At 37.4% G+C, this 22527-nt stretch overlaps 2 protein-coding genes and 1 pseudogene across 2 annotated transcripts; 1 reads left to right on the top strand and 2 right to left on the bottom strand.

Moving 5' to 3' along the window:
• Positions 1 to 1645: 1645 nt before the first annotated feature.
• LOC133059131 (olfactory receptor 2J3-like) lies at positions 1646 to 2576 on the top strand (annotated as a pseudogene).
• Positions 2577 to 12861: 10285 nt separating this feature from the next.
• Positions 12862 to 19036, bottom strand: LOC133059294 (centriole, cilia and spindle-associated protein-like). The gene is made up of 2 exons (XM_061146282.1): positions 18968 to 19036; positions 12862 to 13678 (listed from the first exon to the last, which is right to left on the bottom strand). Exons 1-2 carry the CDS (start codon positions 19034 to 19036, stop codon positions 13241 to 13243), a joined length of 507 nt encoding a protein of 168 aa, XP_061002265.1. The 3' UTR covers positions 12862 to 13240.
• A 1474-nt stretch (positions 19037 to 20510) lies between these two features.
• LOC133059129 (olfactory receptor 2B11-like) lies at positions 20511 to 21449 on the bottom strand. Its single transcript, XM_061146164.1, has one exon. The coding sequence runs from the start codon at positions 21447 to 21449 to the stop codon at positions 20511 to 20513; it is 939 nt and encodes a 312-aa protein (XP_061002147.1).
• Positions 21450 to 22527: the final 1078 nt, after the last annotated feature.

Here is a 22527-nt window from a genome sequence, read left to right as displayed (position 1 = left end):
TAAAGCTATTTGTTTTAAAAAAAGATTGTTTCCTGGAAATTTTCTTCTGTTGATATATTAGGATTTTTTTCAAGTTACTTTTAACAAGGTGTTGTCCTTAGATGAGTAAGAATAACTCAACAGTTAAGAAGTTACTTTTCTATAACAACACAAATGTCTGGATGAAGCATAAAAGTAAAAAATACTTTGTAGCTCTTTTGTTACTTTTTATTCTAGATTGAATTTATAGAAAATGTGCTAAAGTGGTATAAAGAACTACCATTAACCTTTTAAGTAGATTAAGCAGTAGTTTACATTCTGCCTGAAAGATTTATTCTATAATCTCTTTCTTTCTCTCTCATCTATCTGTATCTATCTATCACATATGAATCTATGTATCTATCATCTATGTATATATCTATTATCTATGTATAAATATATTAATTTCTATCTATTTACCTATCACTATTTATCTATCTATGGTATCTTTTTTTTTTCTGGATTGTAATAGTGTAATTTGGAGATACCATGTTCTTTTCTGCTAAATTCTATTGTTTATTTCCTAAGAATAGGAATGCTATTTTGCATAATCATTGTGTAGTTAACAAAATAAGAAAATTTAACATGGATACTATATTATTATCTAACCTATAGTTCATACTCATATTTCTCCAATTGTCTCAAAATGTAGTTAATGTCTATTTTTTTCCTCGTACAGACTTATACATTTAGATATCATGCCTTTTTGTCCTCCTTTAAGCCGAACAAGTTCCTTAGGCTTTGTCTCTCTTAAATTTGATACTTTTGAAGAGTGCAGGCCAGTTATTTTGTCCATCTTGTCTCAACATGAATTTGTCTCATGTTTCTTCATTTTTAGCATCAAGCTGTACATTTTTGGTAGGAATATGACTGAAGCAACGTTATGTCATAGTCAGAGCATCACATTAATAGTCACATGATGTTGGTTTGTCTCAACACTGGCGATATTAGCATGATTACCTGACTATGGTGATGTCCACCACGTTTTCCTATTGTAAAGTCTACTACTTTTCACTTTGTAATTAACGTGTAATTTGTGAAGGGATATTTTAGATTATCCTATTTCTCATCATATTTTGATTTACTAGTTATTAGTATCCATTTATGTTTTTCTAGCTCTGCTATTCCTTCTATAGTTATTAATTAGGATCCTGCTGGGAGGAATAGCTTTCTCTTCTCCACTATTTCTTTATCCTTTTAAAAATTTATCAGTATTAGTTTGTGGAGTCTTATTTCTTTCATTAGTATCATAATTTCGCTTAATGCACAAATTGTCTTAGAATTGAATAGTGGTATTCAATTCTTTGATCTGGCTTCTGTTTCTTTTCTAAGTGTTTCTATGGTTCTTGGAGAATTTCCGTACTTTTTTTTGAGTCTATGTAGTTCTTTCCTTGGACTTCCCAGGTGGTGCTAGAGGTAAAGAACCCACCTGACAACAGATGAAAGTGACACAGGTTTTGATCCCTGAATTGATAAGATCCCCTGGAGCAGGAAATGGCAACCCACTCCAATATTCTTGTCTGGAGAATCCCATGGACAGAGGAGCCTGGTGGGCTGCTGTCCGTAGGGTCACAAGGAGTCAGACACAGCTGAAGTGCAATACAATTCTTTCCTCAGGTAACAAGAAATGCATGATGATGGAAAGAATCAACGCAAGTTCTGAAGACTACTTTGTTCTACTGGGTTTTTCTAATTGGCCTCAGCTTGAGTTAGTTCTCTTTGTGGTTATCTTGATGTTCTACTTGATTACATTAATAGGCAATCTGTTCATCATTATCTTGTCATACCTGGATTCCCATCTCCACACTCCCATGTACTTCTTCCTCTCAAATCTCTCTTTTCTGGATCTCTGTTACACCACAAGCTCCATCCCTCAGTTGCTGATCAACCTCTGGGGCCCAGTAAAAACCATCTCTTACAATGGCTGTATGATTCAACTTTATTTTTTCCTTGCGTTGGGAACCACAGAATGTGTGCTACTGATGGTGATGTCCTATGACCGTTATGCAGCTGTGTGTAGACCCTTGCATTATACTGTCCTCATGCACCCTCGTTTCTGCCAACTGTTGGCTGTGGCTTGTTGGGTAAGTGGCTTTACCAACTCAGCACTTCACTTCTTGTTTACCTTCTGGGTACCTCTGTGTGGACATCGCCAAGTGGACCATTTCTTCTGTGAAGTTCCAGCACTGCTTCGACTGTCATGCACTGATACCCGTGCTAATGAGCTGACCCTCATGGTCACAAGCTCCATTTTTGTTCTCGTACCTCTCATCCTCATTCTCAGCTCCTATGGTGCCATTGCCTGGGCAGTGCTGAGGATGCAGTCAACAACTGGACTCCAGAAAGTCTTTGGGACATGTGGAGCCCATCTTATGGTTGTATCCCTTTTTTTCATTCCAGCCATGTGCATATACCTCCAGCCACCATCAGGAAATTCTCAAGATCAGGGCAAGTTCATTGCCCTCTTTTATACTGTTGTCACACCTAGTCTCAACCCTCTAATCTACACCCTCAGAAACAGAGATGTAAGAGGGGCAGTAAAGAGACTAGTGGGGTGAGAATGATCTAGTATACTTGTGACAGTAATGGTATAATGGAGCATCTTTTTCACCAATAGTTCATCTCTCCATCCACACATCAACCCTTCTTTCATTCACTCACTCTCTCAGCACTTATTGTGTACTCTCACAAGGTCACAGAGTTCATGGTAGCAGATAGGAATTAAACACAGTCTACCTAAATAGTAATCACTCTTCAGTGGATATAACAGCCATGTAAAATATGGATCAAACATCAATATTAATTTTTTCAGTGCAGAAATCTAATAAAAATATCCTTTACTTAACTGAAGATGGAGCATAGAATTTGTTGTAAAACTTGATAAAATTCAGATGTAAAATTCCTATGGAGAGATGATATTCTTAATTTCAAATGACCTAGAATATGTCTTTCAGTTTCTCACTTTATAGGCAAAATTTGTCATAAAATTTTTCTTCTGTCTTTGGTTTAACGAAAGATAAATCTTTTCTCCAACACTGTTATTCTTTTTTGAATACTAGTTAATATTGAAAAAAATTTTGGTCTGTATTCTTTAATATTGTTCATTATGATTAGTAAGAAAATAATTTTGATGAATTGTACCAAAAAGGGCTTTCCAATAATGCCCCTCATATTTTCCTTTTTCTCAAGTCGGTGAGACTTGTAAAGGAGACGAAAATCAGTTGCAAAGCTGTGCTGTCTAGCACATAAAGTAATGGTCATCCAAGGCTAGGTTTTGTTAGGTGAGGTTAGAGCGTGCTGCAGCTGCTTAACTTAAGAAGCAATCAAGAATGTCTGAGTTGACTGAGTACTAGGCTCTTGAAAAATGAGTTGATGAATCCGATGGGTATTTGAAAGAACTATGTGAAAATATATTAGAAAATATTTGTGATAAAAGCTGTGTGAAAATGCTGGTTGTTTTTTCCTTTTTAAACTCAATCTGATTTGAATATTTGTGGTTAGAAAGTTCATTATAAAAAATCAACCAACACATTTTCCAAATAAAGAAATGTATTTTTATCAAAGTATCATTTCATTACCTATATTATTGCCACCATCTCCATCTGAAATGTATGCTATGTATATAACACTTTAAACTGAACCCACATTGAGCTGAAGAATAATTAAATTTAAAGTAAAATCTTGGCAAAACCTGAATTTTGAATGGTAACTCAAATGCCAGTTATAGTTTTTGAGGCCTTTAAAGTTTAGGTATGATTGGTTCAAACCCTATTTCCTAAAGTATTAAAATGAAAAACACATCCCAAATCTTCCCCTCAATTTCCTGTGTGGCTGCAGTTATATTGATTCTGATGTCTTTGTCTTCTCCTTTGTTTATCTGTGATTCATTCTTTGTCTCCAACTAGGTGTATATGGGTATATTCAATTATGCTTAAGCTACTTTCCAGAAAATGAAGAGCCAAGAATCATGTCTATAAAAGAACTTTTAGTAAATAACTGGGGCCACATAGAGTGAGGCATCACAGAGGAAAACAAAAACTTTAAAAAACTTAAAAGACATAACTGAATTCTTTGAACCATCTTGCATTTTTGGAAATACCACTATTTGGGATACCACATGCAGTACCCTAGTGTCTCACTGCCTAAATTTCCAGATACACATGAAGAAGACTTTTTCTAAGTAATCACATAAAGAAAGTGCACAAAATTGTTTCCAACTTTGAGAGAATAAAACAACATGAACTAAGTGAAAAAAAAATTTTTTTTCAGATACAAATCCACCATATTCCAATTACAATTCACAAACAAAAATACTTAAAAGAAAAATTTCATAGACTTATCAGATCTATCTCGCAAGAATGTTCTATGTACACTTGAAGAGAATGTGTATCCTTGTGCTGATAGATGGGATGTATATGAAAATCTGTTAGGTCTAATTGGTATAAAGTATGGTTCAAGTCCAGTTTTTTAAATTGATTTTCTTTCTGGGTAATGTACCCATTGCTGAAAATGTGATATTGAAGTCCCCTACTATTACTGTATTGTAGTGTTGTCTACTTCTCCCTTCAGATCTGTTAGTATTTGCTTAATTTATTTAGCTGCATCAGGGTTGGGTATATAAATATTTGCAATTGTTATAGTTCCTTGATGAATGGATCCCTTTATCATTATTCAATGTCTCTCATTGCAGTTTTGGATAAAGTTTATCTTGTGATGTAAATATAGCTACCCCCACTTTCCTTTGGTTTCTGCTTGCGTGGAATATCTTTTTCTATTCCTTCACCTTAAGCCTATGTGTGTCTCTAGTCTAAGTCCTGATAGTCATCCTTTCTTTATCTTTTGTGAATCTACATTAATTTTTTGCTTTGTGGTTACCATGAGGATTACATAAAACATTGTTTAGATTAAAAAGTCCCTATCAATCAGAAAGCAACTTAACTTTGATCAGTTAAATTAGCTCTACCATTTTATTCTCTTTTATATTTCTGGTGTCATAATTTCTTTCTATATTGTGTATTAACTGACAAATTATAGTAGCTATAGTTATTTTGAATATCTTTTCTTTTGACTTTTTTTTTCTATATTTAAGTGTATTTAACACACCATCTCCTTACAGTTTTAGAATTTTCCACATCTGTGTGTGTTTAATTTTTACCAATGTGTCCCATGATTTAATGTCAGTTTTTATCATAAATTTATTTCAGCTTGAAGAACTCTTTGCCTCATTTCTTGAAAGTCAGGTCTAGTGGTGAAGAACTCCTTCCATTTTTTTTAAAATCTAGAAAAAGGTTTATCTCTTTTTCTTATTTACTTTGTCAGATAGAGTATTCATTGTAGACATTTTTTTTTCTTTCATCACCTTGAATATATCTTTCTACTCTCTCCTGGCCTGTAGGGTTTCTGCTAGGAAACTGGATAATGGCCTAATGGGAATTCATTTGTAGACTACATTATTTTTTCTCTGGCCAGTTTTAAGATTTTCTGTCTTTCATTTTGGACAGTTTCATTAAAGTGTGTCTTAAAGAAGGCCTTTTGCATTGAGATAAGGAGGTGATCTATTAATTTCTGAACTTAGACTAGTCTCTCCACAGGTTTGAGAAGGTCTCAGATGTTCCTTTAAACAAACTTTCTGCTTCCTCCTTTCCTCCTTGTGAAATTCTGATTAATATTTTCTCTCTAGAAGAAATCCCATAAATCATGCAGCCTTTCTTTTCTCTTTTTCATTCTTTTTATTTTGTTCTTCTCTGATTCAGTTATTTCAAAGCCTTGTCTGCTAGCTTTCTTATTCTGTGTCTCACTTGTTCTATCTGTAGATGCTCTCTTTAGCATTTTCGTTCTGTTCATTGAATTTTTCAGCTCCAGAATTTCTGTTTAGTTTTCTTCATGTGATCTTTCTCTTTGCTAAATTTCTCATTTTGTTCATGTATTTTTCTGATTTAGTTGAATTATCTTTTTGTTTTCCTGAGGCTCATTGGGTTACCTCAAAATAGTTTTAAATTCTTTATCAGTTAGATAGCTATATTCCTTACCTTGGAGCTAGGTTGTTGAGGATTATTTCTACTTTTTGGTGATGATACGTTTTCTTCATTCTTCATGTTTCCTGTAGTTTTGCATTGATGCTTTTAGCAGACACTTTCTCAAATCTTTCCTAGTTGGCTTCATATGGGGTATACTTTTTCTGAGTTCTGTTATATCTGGGGTTTTATCTGCCTTTATATTGGATATACCCTTAACACACCCTGTTCCATCTTGTGGCAGCATTTGTAAATATGTATGCCCTCTTTGGTTCTTTCAATTCACCAGGCTGGCTGCTGGAAACATTTGTTTTCCAGAGGGGGCATTATAGCTCAATTTTGAGGTTTCTCCTTTGCCCACAGGTCCTTGTCTGTTTTTCTGATGGCATTCCCTTTAAAAGATATGCTCTCACTTTGAGATTTGGCAGTGTACAAAGAGGCAGCTGAAGCATTGGAAGAGGAATGGGTTTAGCACTTGGGGCAGTGGGGGTCCTTACAGACCTGCTGGAGATTTTGGGATGAATTCCTCTCAGGGGTTCATGGGCAGACTTCCTATTGAAGTCCTGAGCCCAGTCAACTGAAACCATGCCTCTTTTCATTCTTTTTTTTTTTAAAATTTATTTATTTACTTTTTTTTTTCAGTCTTCTTTTTTTTTTATTTTTATTTATTTATTTTTTTTCCAGTGGGTTTTGTCATACATTGATATGAATCAGCCATGGATTTACATGTATTCCCAATCCCGATCCCCCCTCCCACCACCCTCTCCACCCGATTCCTCTGGGTCTTCCCAGTGCACCAGGCCGGAGCACTTGTCTCGTGCATCCCACCTGGGCTGGTGATCTGTTTCACCATAGATAGCATACATGCTGTTCTTTTGAAATATCCCACCCTCACATTCTCCCACAAAGTTCAAAAGTCTGTTCTGTATTTCTGTGTCTCTTTTTCTGTTCTGCATATAGGGTTATCGTTATCACCTTTCTAAATTCCATATACATGTGTCAGTATGCTGTAATGTTCTTTATCTTTCTGGCTTACTTCACTCTGTATAAGGGGATCCAGCTTCATCCATCTCATTAGGACTGGTTCAAATGAATTCTTTTTAATGGCTGAGTAATATTCCATGGTGTATATGTACCACAGCTTCCTTATCCATTCATCTGCTGATGGGCATCTAGGTTGCTTCCATGTCCTGGCTATTATAAACAGTGCTGCGATGAACATTGGGGTGCACGTGTCTCTTTCAGATCTGGTTTCCTCAGTGTGTATGCCCAGAAGTGGGATTGCTGGGTCATATGGCCCTCTTTTCATTCTTATCTGCTTCTTTCCAAATATCTCCCTTCCCCATGGACATAGAGGTCCTACTTAGTACTCTTGGTGCTGCTGGAGAGAAATAGGTTTCTCTAACAGCATCCTGCACAACTGGAGAAGCTGAGCACTGACAACTGCCCTTCTATTCCACCATGGGATAGATCACTGTGGGATATAGTTCAGCTGTGACACCTTGGGGGCTGAGTAGTCCGTCAAACCTCTTTGTCTTCACTCCACTATGTTCAAACTCTCTTTCCCTCTCTTTTGCTTCATGGTATGTTGGATTCTCCCCCTGAGAAGGTTGAGCTGCAGCAAACTTTCTCTCACCTGTTGGCATCTGCCCTGGTCAGCAGTCTAACACTGTTGAAGGGATTGAGGTAGATTCCCTGGCTCTGCTGGTCCCACAGACCATACAGAGGTCTGTCTGCCTATTACTGGATGCACTCATGGGTGAAACTTCTCCCAGGTCCCTTGGTGTTTAGTGCTGGATCCCACAGAGGAACTTTTGCTCATGGTTGGAAGTCCAATTAGTTTTTTCGAAGGGGGGTGAAAAACAACATCTTACATGGTCATGATGCTGAAATCACTCCTAATCACTTATTTTTAATTATTATACATACTATAATATGTAATATTGGGACCAATAATTGTTCTTATGCAAATGGAATGTGTTAAATAGAAAGTAATCAACATTAACATATTTATTAATTTATAAATAAACAACACAAGAACTATATACTAAGAGATATATTGATGTATTTAGACCAGCAGTGAAAACAATTTATTAATCGTCCTATTAAAGTCCTTTCTCCAAAGTGTTGTTTATAAATTCAGATTCAGTCAGTAGTTTGTACTGTCTCTTTCAAGGTAGTTTCCTGTGAAATTCATAGACATATGCCTAGATTATTTGTTTTACTCAAGAATTTCCAACCTGAGATAATGAATCCTCTGAGATTAGAAAGAGCTGAAGTCTCCATGGTGCACTTAACTCTACTGTTTACTAAATGGGAGGATATTGGGATAAGGGCAAGAAATTTCAGAAGCTAATTTTAGAGTAGTTTCCTTGCCAAAGCTTTTTATACTCCTTCTTCCCATTGCCAACTTGGCCTCTAACCTTTCCTCACTATGCCAAAATAGGTGACACATTGCATCTGCATAAAGAACCTTAAATCTGAGACTTAAAGTTGTTTTCCATTAGTACTATTATTTTACTGTAGAGTGCTTTCCTTGAAGAGAATCAGAAACTCTGAGTTAGAAGCATGTGCAAAATCTACTATTGTCCAACTGTTGCTTCCCAGTATTAATTCTTATTAAAATATTTATCATATAATATACCAATATATTAATGCTTAAAATTTTTATCCTAAAATGTTATAATAATATGTTAAGTTGGGATGGATTGAATTTTTAAAATTGCTCCAGAAAAGGAAATCTTACAAAATTAAAAACTCTTCATCCCCTTAGTCAAGGTCTCTTTCATAAGCACGTTTATACTGTCTTGTAGCAATTGAAGTCCATTTCTTCTTGTAGATAATAAAATATTTACTTATATCTTAGAATTTGACTTTAGTTTTTCTAGAATTTTTTTAAACTTCTATTCCAAAAGTTACTTTTCTTGATATTAAATTTCATAAAATCAATACCTCCTACTTAGTCCTCTAGACTTAAAACATCATCATTTTCTTTGGCTTATCTCTTCCCAAGAGAAACCACATTCAAGAAATTTCTAAGTCAGCCTCCTACAGCAATATTTCACACTTTTTTCTTCTTTAATGTTTTAATACTCTTATTCTACTCAAGGAACTTGTCATTTGTTGCATAAATTGATACAATATCTTAATTAGTCAAGTTTCTAGTGTCTCCTATTCTAAACCATTGTTTGCTTTGCTAAATGTAGTCTTATTAAATGGAGAAGGTGATGGCACCCCACTCCAGTACTCTTGCCTGGAAAATCCCATGGATGGAGGAATCTGGTAGGCTGCAGTCCAGGGGATCATTGGACACGACTGAGTGACTTCACTTTCACTTTCATGCATTGGAGAAGGAAATGGCAACCCACTCCAGTGTTCTTGCCTGGAGAATCCCAGGGATGGGGGAGCCTGGTGGGCTGCTGTCTATGGGGTTGCACAGAGTTGGACACAACTGAAGTGACTTAGCAGCAGCAGCAGCATCAGTCTTCTTAAACAGAGGTCTGATATAACAAAAGGGCTTAAAGTCTTCGTTACTTCACACACAGAAATACACATTCTTTATTTTTTTTTCTTTTTTAGTATTAATGAACTTTATTCACATTTTTCCAAGTAACTGCAATATTAAGTACAAGCTAAAAGCAACATACAGTTCTTAGAAAACACAGCCCCGAGTTCCCACCGCCTGAGCGCTGTGACTGTGGGTGCCCAGCCTTAGTACCTTTAGAATGTTAAAGTGAGTGCAGTGCTCAAAATACATACACAGCACAGGGGGACAGCTCTTAAAAACAGTTCTGCTAATTATAAAGAAATCCAAAAAGAGCCCTCTAGTGTATCATGCAGGTGTCCTGACTTTCAAAATGGAAATGAATAATGAAGGAGCAGCTTTCCAGGCTGGGAGGAAGCCTGGGCCTCAGCCCTGGACATGGCTCCTCTCACAGAATTTGGTACTAAGTGGACAGCTCCCTATTCAGCCTATTGCACAAAATCCATTTCAAATATTATACATGGTCACACTTTTCGGATCACTTTTTAAATACTATTTAACTGATCACAAGACTATGGTAAGGACCCATGAGTCAGGCTTTCGCAGTTTGATCCCAAACCAACTACAGAATCAGACTGTATAAATATTAGCACCATTTTTTAACTAGTCCAGTGAAATGTAAAACTGCCCACTGAGCTATTTTTCACTGAAGCAGTCAACAAGACAGTTGTTTTCACTTCTAACATATGCTTGGCCCCTCTTCCTCTTTGCCAGTAATACATTTGAACACTTTGATGAGCAAGTACTAACATTCCCGCTGACAAAGTCCATGTTCAGCACAGCCTCAGCACTCAAAAGCCACCCCCGTGCTATTCCAGCTGGGTCATGCAAACTTAGACAGCTAAAATGCACAACAGAAAGGGGGCTTCTGGGTGCTGAGGCTATGCCAGACACAAACTCTATCAGCGGAAATGTTAGCACTTGCCCACCAAAGTGTTCAAAGCTTTCAAATTACTAGTAATCTACATCTGATGAATCAATGACAAAGCTATTTCATAAAAAGCACCACAAATGTGTGCTTACTACATTACAAGCAATTCAGATAAACTATACCCTATTTTACTTTTAGTAGACTTTAAAAGAAATGTATATAGGTACTTGGGAATTTTCTGGCAGTGGGGGAGTACAAGCATTTTGACACCTCATAAATAGAGCAGTCTTTTAGGTTTTAAAAGGAAGAAAAAGACAGATTCCTAGTCTCATTCACCTCAGCCCAGCAGAAGTATTCCGGTGTTACTTAATATTCTATTATTGCTTTTAGTAAACACAGGAAATATGTTACAAGTTGTTTTAATTAAGAACTTAAAAGGTAAAATTTTAATAAGAGACTCTTATGCAGCAGTTATTTCAATCTATATTTTAAATATCAGTGGATTCTCAGTTTCAAACTTTTCAACATGAAAGGCAATTTTAAATTACCTCACTATTTCATAAGTTGTTTCAAGGAATAAGAACATGATCACAATGACATTAGTGAGAAGGAAAAAGTAGGACATCAAGTTGTTACAACTTAAAAATTTTGTAGGTTCAAAAGGTCATCTTTACCCCTAAAGAGAAAGAACAAAACGAAACCCTAACCAACTAATGGCTTGGACACAGGAAGGGGACTCCTAGTCACTTCATATTGACTCATTCATTGTTCACGCACATTAAAAACACTTAAAAAAAATCTTGTTCATTGGTCCTCTACTTAAAAGGGGGAAAATACTGGCCAATATTACCTTCTAGGTTCTTCCAGATCTGCATGTGGAGTTTGCAGTAGTAATTAAGCATATTAAATACAAGTCTGTGTTTTAAAGGAGAGAGTCTGGCTTGCTCAGGACCTTGAGGGGTCGGGTTTCTAAGGCAGTCCATCAGCATGGACCTGAGCTACTCCCCACTTCCTAAGACTGTCAGCTACAACAGGAACAGAGTACTGGAGCTGGTGGTTGAAACTATACATGCAGGAAGTGGTTTTAAAGGAAGAGTTTCCACCACCACATTACCACAGAAATTTCATCTTTAGGTACCTGCAGTGTTTAAGGACTATAATAACAGCAAGATTCACCAGAATCCCTAGCAAGGACATTTTGGACAACACACAGACCTTTCTCTTACTAAACATACATCGTAGTGACTAGGAGAGCTCTCTATATATTCATCTCAAAATAACGCACACATTTTAAGTTTTTTTAAAAAGCTCATGATTCTTCAATATGAATTTGCAAAGCTTAATATGATTATGTAAGATGATACTGTGTGAAGATTTTATATGGAATGAAACATCTTTGTAGAAATCAACCATAATACTTCAAAGACCCAGAGTAAAAATATCAAGGAAATGCTCAAATGCACACCAAAACACCAAATTTTCATTCATACATCTCTACATTGTAAGCTGGCAAAGTACTTTTTTCTCTCTTATCAGGAATTTAGCATTCATCCTTACTGTAGATTCCTACCTCTGCTAAATGGAAAAAATGTTTCTCAAAACCACTTTCTACCCCAGAAGCAAATGTCCTGGAGAGAAGGAAACACTTTATTGAAATGCTCACATCTATGCCCATACACAGAGCAGCATCCCCTCACATTAGCATCTACACAAAACCTACCAGCTAGGAACCTATGAGGAATGTATTTCAACCAAAAGTCTGAACAATGTACATCATCAAGGCTTTATTATTGGTAAGTTCCATGGAGGAGAAAAGTAGGGGTGATCCACATCTCTAATAGGTAGCTTAAAATCTGTCCCCCATCCCCAGTAAGTAAGACAATGTCAATTTACTAAGTGAAATTTTAGATTTTAAATTCTAAGTATCATTGCTAAACTCTTCTGGCAGAGGCAAAACTCCACAGTGGGTGAGTGCCAAAAGGCCAGATTGCAGCAAGTGACTGGTACCGCATTAAGTGTCCTTAAAAAATCTCAATAAAAAGTGACAGTCTGACTCAAAAGAAACTTCAGTACTACGTCTAAACATTTCATTTGGAATGCACTTGAACTAAACTATTAATAAGTGCCTAGATGACAATTTAAAGAGAAAGGATGACCCTCATCCAGTCCAGATAGTTCTTAAATATCACAGTCCACATGAAGTGGTGCTTGAACTGAAACGCAAAAAAACATTTAATTGTTTAGGAACTACCAATGTTCTACAATGCTTTCACTATACATGGTATCAACAGTAGTGCTGAAATTCACTTTTAGCTTGATATTCTTTCCCAAAGCAAACTACACATAAGGAAAAGGAATCTTCTGTGGCAAACTGGCGTGAGCTTGCCAGCTCTGGAATCTGAGGAGCTGTTCAGAACAGGAGGAAAACGGGCTTCACCTAACCTGAACCTAGAAACTGAAGTTAAGCATCTGTCAGCCATTTAAAGGCATGTGGTGTCAGTGTCTTAAAAGATTAAGATGCTTTAAAACAAACCCCTTAGAAGAATATCAAAGATTTAGGGAATTCTCCTCATAAATAACCGAATGTCTATGGCTTCAGTTGTCACCCTACTCCTGAGGCGGGTGACCAGGATTCATCAAAAGAGACAATCTTTTGGAAATTCCCCAAGAAAAACCTTGCATAATCAGTTGGTTTCTTAAACCTGTGTCCAGTTTCTTTTGGTAGTTTTTGTTTTGTTCTTTTCTTTCATTTACACTTTTAAAAAAAGGTTGTCCAAGCAACTGTTCCTTCCCTCAAGCTCTGGCAGAATAGCATCTCATATACTCTGTCATCCATGGGTTCTCTGAGGAGGCAGGCTTGACCCGCCTATTTTTCTCCACATCAGCAGAGTGAGCCCGCTGCCTCTGAGCCGCCAGCCGCCTCTTCTCCACCTGCCTTCTGCTCTTGGCTCGCAGTGCCGATTCATGGATCTCCCGCACGGGGGCAGAAGCGCAGACGTTGTGAGTTTTCTGGCTTCCTGTGTCCGTCTGTTTCTCTCCCCACCCATAGAGGGCTAACGGGTGCTTCTGTTCTTTTATCTTAGTGGATGACCTCTGAGGACTCTTGATGGCTCTCCTGCCTCCTCGGGCAGCTAAGGCACTTGGTGGTTGCTGAGGGTCAGGACCGCTGGCTGATTTTTCAGGGTCTCTCATCCTGATCTGTCGTTCAGGTTTCTCTTTCACTGAATTGAACTGAATTGAGGATTATTGAAGATTAGTTCAGTTCAATTCAGTTGCTCAGTTGTGTCTGACTCTTTGCGACCCCATGGACTGCAGCACGCTAGGCCTTCCTGTCCTTCACCAATTCCTGGAGTTTACCCAAACTCATGTCCATTGAGTTGGTGATGCCATCCAACCATCTCATCCTCTGAAGTCCTCTTCTCCTCCTGCCTTCAATCTTGCCCAGCATCAGGGCCTTTTCAAATGAGTCATCTCTTTGCATCACGTGGGCAAAGTATTGGAGTTTCAGCTTCAACATCAGTTCTTCCACTGAACACTTGGGACTGATCTCCTTTAGGATGGACTGGTTGGATCTCCTTCCAGTCCAAGGGACTCTCAAGAGTTTTCTCCAACACCACGGTTCAAAAGCATCAATTCTCTGGCACTCAGCTTTCTTTATAGTCCAACTCTTACATCCATACATGTCTACTGGAAAAACCATAGCCTTGACTAGACGGACCTTTGTTGGTAAAGTAATGTCTCTGCTTTTTAATATGCTGTCTAGGTTGGTCATAAATTTCTTTCCAAGGAATAAGTGTCTTTTAATTTCATGGCTGCAATCACCATTTGCAGTGATTTTGGAGCCCCCAAAAATAGTCAGCCACTGTTTCCTCTGTTTCCCCATCTATTTCCAATGAAGTGATGGGACCAGATGCCATGATCTTAGTTTTCTGAATGTTAAGCTTTAAGCCAACTTTTTCATTCTCCTCTTTCACTTTCATCAAGAGGCTCTTTAGTTCTTCTTTGATTTCTGCCATAAGGGTGGTGTCATCTGCATATCTGAGGTTATTGATATTTCTCCTGGCAGTCTTGATTCCAACTTGTGTTTCATCCAGCCCAGCGTTTCTCATGATGTACTCTGCATATAAGTTAAATAAGCAGGGTGACAGTATACAACCTTGACGTACTCCTTTCCCAAATTGGAACCAGTCTGTTGTTCCATGTCCAGTTCTAACTGTTGCTTCCTGACCTGCATACAGGTTTCTCAAGAGGCAGGTCAGGTGGTCTGGTATTCCCATCTCTTTCAGAATTTTCCACAGTTTGTTGTGGTTCCCTGGTGGCTCAGAGGTTAAAGCGTCTTCCTACACTGAGGGAGACCTGGGTTTGATCCCTGGGTTGGGAAGATCCCCTGGAGAAGGAAATGGCAACCCACTCCAGTATTCTTGCCTGGAGAATCTCATGGACAGAGGAGCCTGGTGGGCTACAGTCCATGGGGTTGCAAAAAGTCGGACACGACTGAGCGACTTCAGTTCAGTTCAGTTCATTTCAGTTCAGTTCATTGTGGTCCACACAGTCAAAGGCTTTGGCATAGTCAATAAAGCAGAAATAGTTGTTTTTCTGTAACTGTTTTGCTTTTTCAATGATCCAGTGGATGTTGGCAATTTGATCTCTGGTTCTTCTTTTCTAAAACCAGCTTGAACATCTGGAAGTTCACGGTTCATGTATTGCTGAAGCCTGGCTTGAAGAATTTTGAGCATTACTTTACTAGCATGTGAGATGATTGCAATTGTGCGGTAGTTTGAGCATTCTTTGGCATTGCCTTTCATTGGGATTGGAATGAAAACTGACCTTTTCCAGTCCTGTGGCCACTGCTGAGATTTTCATATTTGCTGGCGTATTGAGTGCAGCACTTTCACAGCATCGTCTTTTAGGATTTGAAATAGTTCAACTAGAATTCCATCACCTCCACTAGCTTTGTTAGATAAGATTTTAAACACAAAGTATCTAACACATTTACTAAACAATGGCAGCTTCTGAATAGTTGTGTTTTTTTTCCCTCATATCTTATGTTCAATTCTTTATTTTTTATATTGGAGTATATTTGATATACAGTGTGTTAGTTTCAGATGTATAACAAAGTGATTTAGTCATACATGTACTTATACTCCCTGGTGGCTCAGATGGTAAAGAATATGCCTGCAATGTGGGAGATCTGGGTTCGATCCCTGGGTTAGGAAGATCCCTGGAGGAGGGCATGACAACCCAGTCTAGTGTTCTTGCCTGGAGAACCCTCATGGACAGAGGAGCCTGGTGGGCTACAGTCTATGGGGTCGCAAAGAGGTGGACATGACTAAGTGACTAAGCACTGCACAGCACATACTTATTTCTATTCTTTTTCACATTCTTTTCCCATATAAATTATTAAATAGTATAGATTAGAGTTCCCTGTGCTATACAAGTTGATTATCTACTTTATACATAGTAGTGTGTAAATCCTGGAGGTGGGCATAGAAGCCCACTCCAGTATTCTTTCCTGGAGAATTCCCATGGACAGAGAAGCCTGGCAGGCTACAATACGTGGGGTCGCAAAGAGTCTAACATGACTGAACGACTAAGCACAGCACAGCACAGCACAATGTGCATATGTTAATCCCAACCTCCTAATTTATCCCTCGCCTCCCCACCTCTCTTCTTTGATCACCATAGCTTTGTTTTTTAAAGCCTGTGAGTCTGTTTCTGTTTTGTAGATAAGTTTATTGGCATAATTTTTTTAGATTGCACATATAAGTGATTTCATAAGATACTTGTCATACATTTGTATTTTCCTGTCATACTTCACTTAGTATGATAATCTCTAGGTCCATCCATATTGCTGCAAATGGCATTATTTCATTCTTTTTTAATGGCTGAATAATTCTGTTATATATATGTACCACATCTTCTTTATCCATTCATCTGTTGATGGACATTTAGGTTGCTTCCATGTCTTGGCTATTTAATAGTGCTGCAGTGAACATTAGGGTACATCAGTCTCTTTGAATTAAGGCTTTCTCAGGGAGAAGGAAATGGCAACCCACTCCAGTATTCTTGCCTAGAGAATCCTGTGTACAGAGGAGCCTGGTGGGCTGCTGTCCATAGGGTCGCATGGAGTCGGACCTGACTGAAGCGACTTAGCATGCATTCATGCATTGGAGAAGGAAATGGCAACCCACTCCAGTATTCTTTCCTGGAGAATCCCAGGGACGGAGGAGCCTGGTGGGCTGCTGTCTATGGGGTCGCACAGAGTTGGACACGACTGAAGCGACTTAGCAGCAGCAGCAGGGTATATGCCCAGGAGTGGAATTTCTGAATGATTAAGTAGTTCTCTTTTTAGTTTAATGAACCTCTATACTGTTCTCCACAGTGTCTGTACCAATTTGCATTCCCAAGAGTGTAGGAGAGTTCCCTTTTCACCACAACTTCTCCAGCATTTATTGTTTGTAGGCTTTTTGATGATGACCATTCTCCAGCATTTATTGTTTGTAGACTTTTTGATGATGACCATTCTCCAGCATTTATTGTTTGTAGACTTTTTGATGATGACCATTCTGACTGGTGTGAGGTGATATCACTTGTAGTTTTGATTTCCATTTTTCTAGTGTTTAGTATGGTGAGCATCTTGTCATGTGCTTTTGGTCATCTGTTTGTCTTCTTTGGAGAAATGTCTATTTAAATCTTCTGTCCATTTTTTTTATTGGGTTTTTCTTTTGATATTGAATTGATATTGAACAAGATTAATCTCTTCTCAGTCATAACATTTGCAAATATTTTCTCCCCTTCTGTGAGTTGTCTTTTCATTCTGTTTATGGTTTCTGTTGCTGTGCAAAAGATTTTTAAGTTTAATTAGGTCCCATTTGTTAATTTCTGTTTTTATTTTCATTGATCTAGGAGATAGATCCCCTAAAAATATTGCTGTAATTTATGTCAAAGGGTGTTCTGCCTATGTTTTTCTCTAAGAGTTTTATAGTATCTGGCCTTAGATTTTAGGTCTTTAATCCATTTTGAGTTTATTTTTGTGTATAATGTTAGAGAATGTTCTGATTTCATTCCTTTACATGTAACTGTCCAGTTTTCCTAGCACCACTTATTGAAGAGACTGTCTTTTCTCCATTGTATACTTTTGCCTCCTTTGTTGTAGATTAATTGATCATAGATACATGAGCTTATTTCTGGACTTTCTGTTCTGTTCCATTGATCTACATGTCCGTCTTTGTGCCAGTACCATATTATTTTGATGACTATAGCTTTATACTATGGGCTTCCCTGGTGGCTCTGACAGTAAGAATCTGCCTGCAAGAGTCTAAAGTAAGGGAGCCAGATTCATCCAGCTCCACTTTTCTTTCTTAAGACTGTTTTGGCTGCTTGGGTGTCTGTTGTGTTTCCATACAAATTTTAAGATTTTTTCCCTAGATCTGCAAAGAAAATAGTTGTGAGCTCTTAAACATTTTTTGATTATGAAGTTCCCTCAGTCAGTGATATATCCATACATATTTCTACTAAATATTCAATTTTTTTGTCATCTGTTCCTAGAAAAACTCTTTAATTCTTCCTCTTTGTTTGGAATTAGATTAGTATTTTTCCTTTGTTCCAGATTCACATTTATTTTAAAGAAATTTATTAAGGTATACTTAGTATGCAAAAAGCTGTATATATTTAAGGATACATTGTGGTGAGTTTAGACGTGTCTGTACCCATGATACTCTTTCCACAAACAATATAGTAAAATATTCGTTACCTCTGCAAGACTTCTTGTGCTCCTTGCTGTTTTTGGATTAGATTATGTGTCATGAGATTGTGCAGTTTAAAGACGGTAAGAATCCCATGCCTGAAGGTATATTTTAGCACTATTGAATGTGTGGAAGACATTCACAGTTCTGAAATGTGTTATCTTATAGGCCTGGAAAGTAGCAGATGATTTAAGGAAGCAGTCTTAACAGCTCTATAAGCTTTCAACATAACTCTTGTTGGGTTTTGCCCTTCACTCTAAAAACTACCATTTTTATGTAAGTAAGACTGTTAGACAAAATATATCTTTAATAAGAATGATCAGAGATGTTATTTGATATCACAGAATTTTTGTTTTCATTGCTGTGTGTGTGTGTGAACCTTAGAAACATTTTTTGGCAATCAGCCACCCATCAGCCAAATTTTATAGTTATTTAGAACTTTTTCCAAACTAAACATACCAAAGTTTATTTGTCTCAAGAACTGGACTAAGCACCAGATGATCTGCTCTATTTAAAAATATAGGTCTGGGGTTCAGTGTGGCTAAGACTCCACACTCTTAATGCAAGGGGCCCAGGTTTGATCTCTGGTCAGGGAACTAGATCCTACATTATGCAACGAGGATCAAATATCCTGTGTGCCACAACTAAGACCAAGCACAGCTAAATAAATAAGTAAAATATAAATATTTTTAAAAAGTGCATCTGGTTTGCAGTTGATTCTTGTTCAGGATAACATATGAATTCTCCTCCAGTAATTTCTATAAATCTTGATTACATCAGAAGACATTCCAGACAAGTCCAAATGACTCTTGTTCGTACCTGTTAATTTTTCACTATACAACATTATGTTGATTTCTCACCATATTCATTCAATACCAGATAACTATAAAATCTTTAATTTGCTTTCAGAAATGTAACTTTTTGACAAAGTTTTCTGTTGAGTGTGGATCCTTGCACTAAGTTTAACACTTTCAACATTTGATGATACATATTCTAAGCATTAAAAATATACTAATATAGTTGAAGTAATCAAGTTGTTTTTCATTCTAGAAATACAAATTATTTCTTTTTCATACTGATTCTTGCAGTTTCAAAAGGCATTCATGACTGTTACCATTATGCATGAATATGTTTTCACATTGTGGTTCAACAGTAATATCATTACATTTTTCTCTCACTAACGTGGAAGCCTCATGCTTATGACATTTAAAAGGAACATTAAGAAACTTATCCACATGTCTTGTCCATATATTTTATTTAATATTTAATGACACATTCTTTAGTTAAAAATACAGAATACTGCACACTTTTATTAAATAAGAGTGATAAAGTATTTTTTAATTTGAAATATTGAGATATAGTTGATATACAATATTATATAAGTTATAGGTATTCAACACAGTGATTCACAATTTTTAAAGGGTATACTCTATTTATACTTATTATAAAATATTGGCATATTTCTTGTGTTGTACAATAGACAATATGTTTTTAATTAACTAGTAACATCTAAATAGGGCTTCCCAGGTGGTGCAGTTGGTAAAGAATCCACCTGCCAATGCAGGAGACACTGGGAGGTGGGTTCGATCCCTGGGTCAGGAGGATCCCTGGAGTAGGAAATGGCAACTCACTCTAGTATTCTTGCCTAGAAAATCCCATGGACAGAGGAGCGTGTTGTTCTACAGTCCATAGACTCGCAAAAAGTCAGACATGACTAAGCATACACAACAAGAAAAAAAGAAAAAAAGCAACAAAGCATCTAGATAAATGGAGGTTGATAAACTTATGAGACTAATTAATGGTTGGCCTAGGTGTAGAGTGCCTCACCCTGAATCCACAATGGCACCATGCTGCCTGCTTATTCTGGCCAATCTTTTGGAGAGGATAAAATGTTTCTTAGGTGAAATGGTCATAGGAAGTCCACTGATGGTTGTCATCAAGATTAGCTTGAACTAATGCTTTTATGTTATAATTTATATCATTATTAGTATCTTTTATTTTTGCTACTTAAAAGTTATAATTTCAGTATGGAATGAAACTATTTTTTATATTTTCCACAAACAAGGTGCAAATGCTGTGCTGTACTTAGTTGCTCAGTTGTGTCCAACTCTTTATGATCCCATGGACTGTAGCCATTACTGGTACATACTAGCCAAGTATCACCATTGCCTAACACCATACAGAATATGAGAGACATAATGTTCTTTGCAAGAATATTTGACATGATCTGGTGAAACAGGAGACAAGAATGAGTTATTAAAGAAACCTCTATAAATGTATTAAATGATTAAATAATTTCATTTGATGTCTGCCAACTATTACTTGGAAATGAAAATGCTCCTCATCAGATTGCCCAGTGCCCCCTTTACATCCTTATTCCTCAGAGTGTAGATGAAAGGGTTGAGTGCAGGAGTCACCACTCCATAGAAGAGAGCCATGAACTTGGGCTGGTCTCTTGAGATGGAGGAGGGGGGCTGAAGGTACATGCTGATACCTGGGCCATAAAATAAGAAAACTACAATGAGATGGGAAGAACATGTCCCAAAGGCTTTTTTCCTTCCCTCTGAAGATTTAATCTTAAATACAGCATGTCCAATGCAAGCATAGGAAATAAGAATTAAGCATAGCGGTACAGCTAACATAAAAGTACATACCACAGAGAGTGTGAGCTCATTAGCACCCTTTTCACCACAGGCAGTCTTTATCAGAACAGGAATCTCACACAGCAAGTGGTCCAGGGTATTGTGACCACACAGTGGCAACTGTAATGTGACAGTGGCCTCTGAGACAGCATAGGTCATTCCACTCAGCCACACGGTGGCCACTAATAAGATACAGACTCGCTGATTCATGATGAGGGTGTAGTGTAGAGGCTTGCAGATGGCCACGTAGCGATCAAAAGACATAACAGCCAAAAGCAGACATTCTGTGCCCCCCATTATGTGGAAGAAATAAAGCTGAACTGCACACCCCATATAGCTGATAGTCTTCTTAGACGTTCCCAGGTTAAAGAGCATCTGAGGGACAATGCTTGTGGTGTAGCACATGTCCAGAAAGGAGAGGTTGGTGAGGAAGAAATACATGGGGCTGTGCAGACGGGGTTCTAATTTGGACACCAGAATGATGGCTATGTTTCCCATCATGGCCATGGGGTATGTTATAAGCAGAATAATGAATAGAGGAGGCTCTAGCCAAGGACGGTCAGTAAAGCCTAGTAGAATAAACTCGTTGGGATGGCTTTTGTTAATTAGTTCCATTATCTTCAATTTGTTTCACCTATAGCAGGGAAATGGCAAGAAAGGTAGAAATATTGTGAGAAATGACAAAACACAATTATGCAGTGTGTGCAATTAGGCATCCAGTCATAAAAGATTGGGTATAGTAACTGGGTGGGGGAGGGAGAGAGGAAGATAATGAAAAGAAAGTGACACCATGTGATTTAAATTTCTTTTCATGAGTTTACAAAATAAAGGTAACTACTTTAAGTAATCTAACATTTTTGAAATTGAATTCTGTTTTATGTATAATAAAGATGGGGCTTCTCAGTGGCATAGTGGTAAAGAATCTGCCTGCAACGCAGGAGACGTGGGTTCAGTCTCTGGGTCAGGAAGATCCCCTGGAGAAGGAAACAGCAACCCACTCCAGTATTCTTTCCTGGGAAATCCCATGGACAGAAGAGCTTGGTGGGCTTCAGTCCATGGGGTTGGAAAAGAGTTGGACATGACTTAGAGACTCAACAACAACAAAATGATAAAGATGACAATAACTATGTCCTTGGGCTATGGTGAGGATTAAATGTCAAATAGAAGTGACTCTGTTTTGGATACTCCAAAATAATGCTTTTTATACTTTGCTTGTGTACATATCAGATGAGGAGACAGTTAAAATGAGGTTTATTTGTTCCTATCTTCAGGTGCCTAGTACAGTAAATGTGGCATGGGAACTAGGAATCAAATGGGTCTTTTTCAGAATCACTGCTGCAAGATATTACTGAAACATTAAGACTAAAAGTGTTAGGGTAGCTGTAGCCCAAGAAGGACATGGTTAAAACCCTGCACTTAAGCATCATCAAGGTAGCCTTGTTCAGATACAAGTATATTATTATAGTTGAAGAGTTACATCATTGTCTTAGGAACTGACAAGGTAGGTTTTATTCAAATCCATCTTTGTAATTTAGAATTGAGCAAGAAATTTAAACATTTTCCTGTCAGTTTTGTGAAGCATAAACTAAGAGAGTTTAACTACGACATATGTTTTCCTTTATTCAAAATTTTGTTTGCAGTGTAAATTTTCTTGTATAACTACTTCGTTTAAACTGAGCTATTGATTTTTCAT

The sequence above is a fragment of the Dama dama genome, chromosome 7 (genome assembly GCF_033118175.1).
Source record: "Dama dama isolate Ldn47 chromosome 7, ASM3311817v1, whole genome shotgun sequence".
Classification (NCBI taxonomy): domain Eukaryota; kingdom Metazoa; phylum Chordata; class Mammalia; order Artiodactyla; family Cervidae; genus Dama; species Dama dama.
The sequence above is the reverse complement of the archived record's forward strand: the minus strand, read 5'-3'. Positions and strand labels throughout refer to the sequence as shown.

Excerpts from the sequence above, each read along its gene's own strand:
- LOC133059294 (XM_061146282.1), bottom strand. The coding sequence starts at position 19,036 with ATGTTGTATAGTGAAAAATTAACAGGTACGAACAAGAGTCATTTGGAC. Across the intron at positions 13,679-18,967 it reads TGTCTGGAATGTCTTCTGAT|TTCAATTCAGTGAAAGAGAA; the intron begins GTAATCAAGATT and ends TCCTCAATTCAG.
- LOC133059129 (XM_061146164.1), bottom strand. The coding sequence starts at position 21,449 with ATGGAACTAATTAACAAAAGCCATCCCAACGAGTTTATTCTACTAGGC.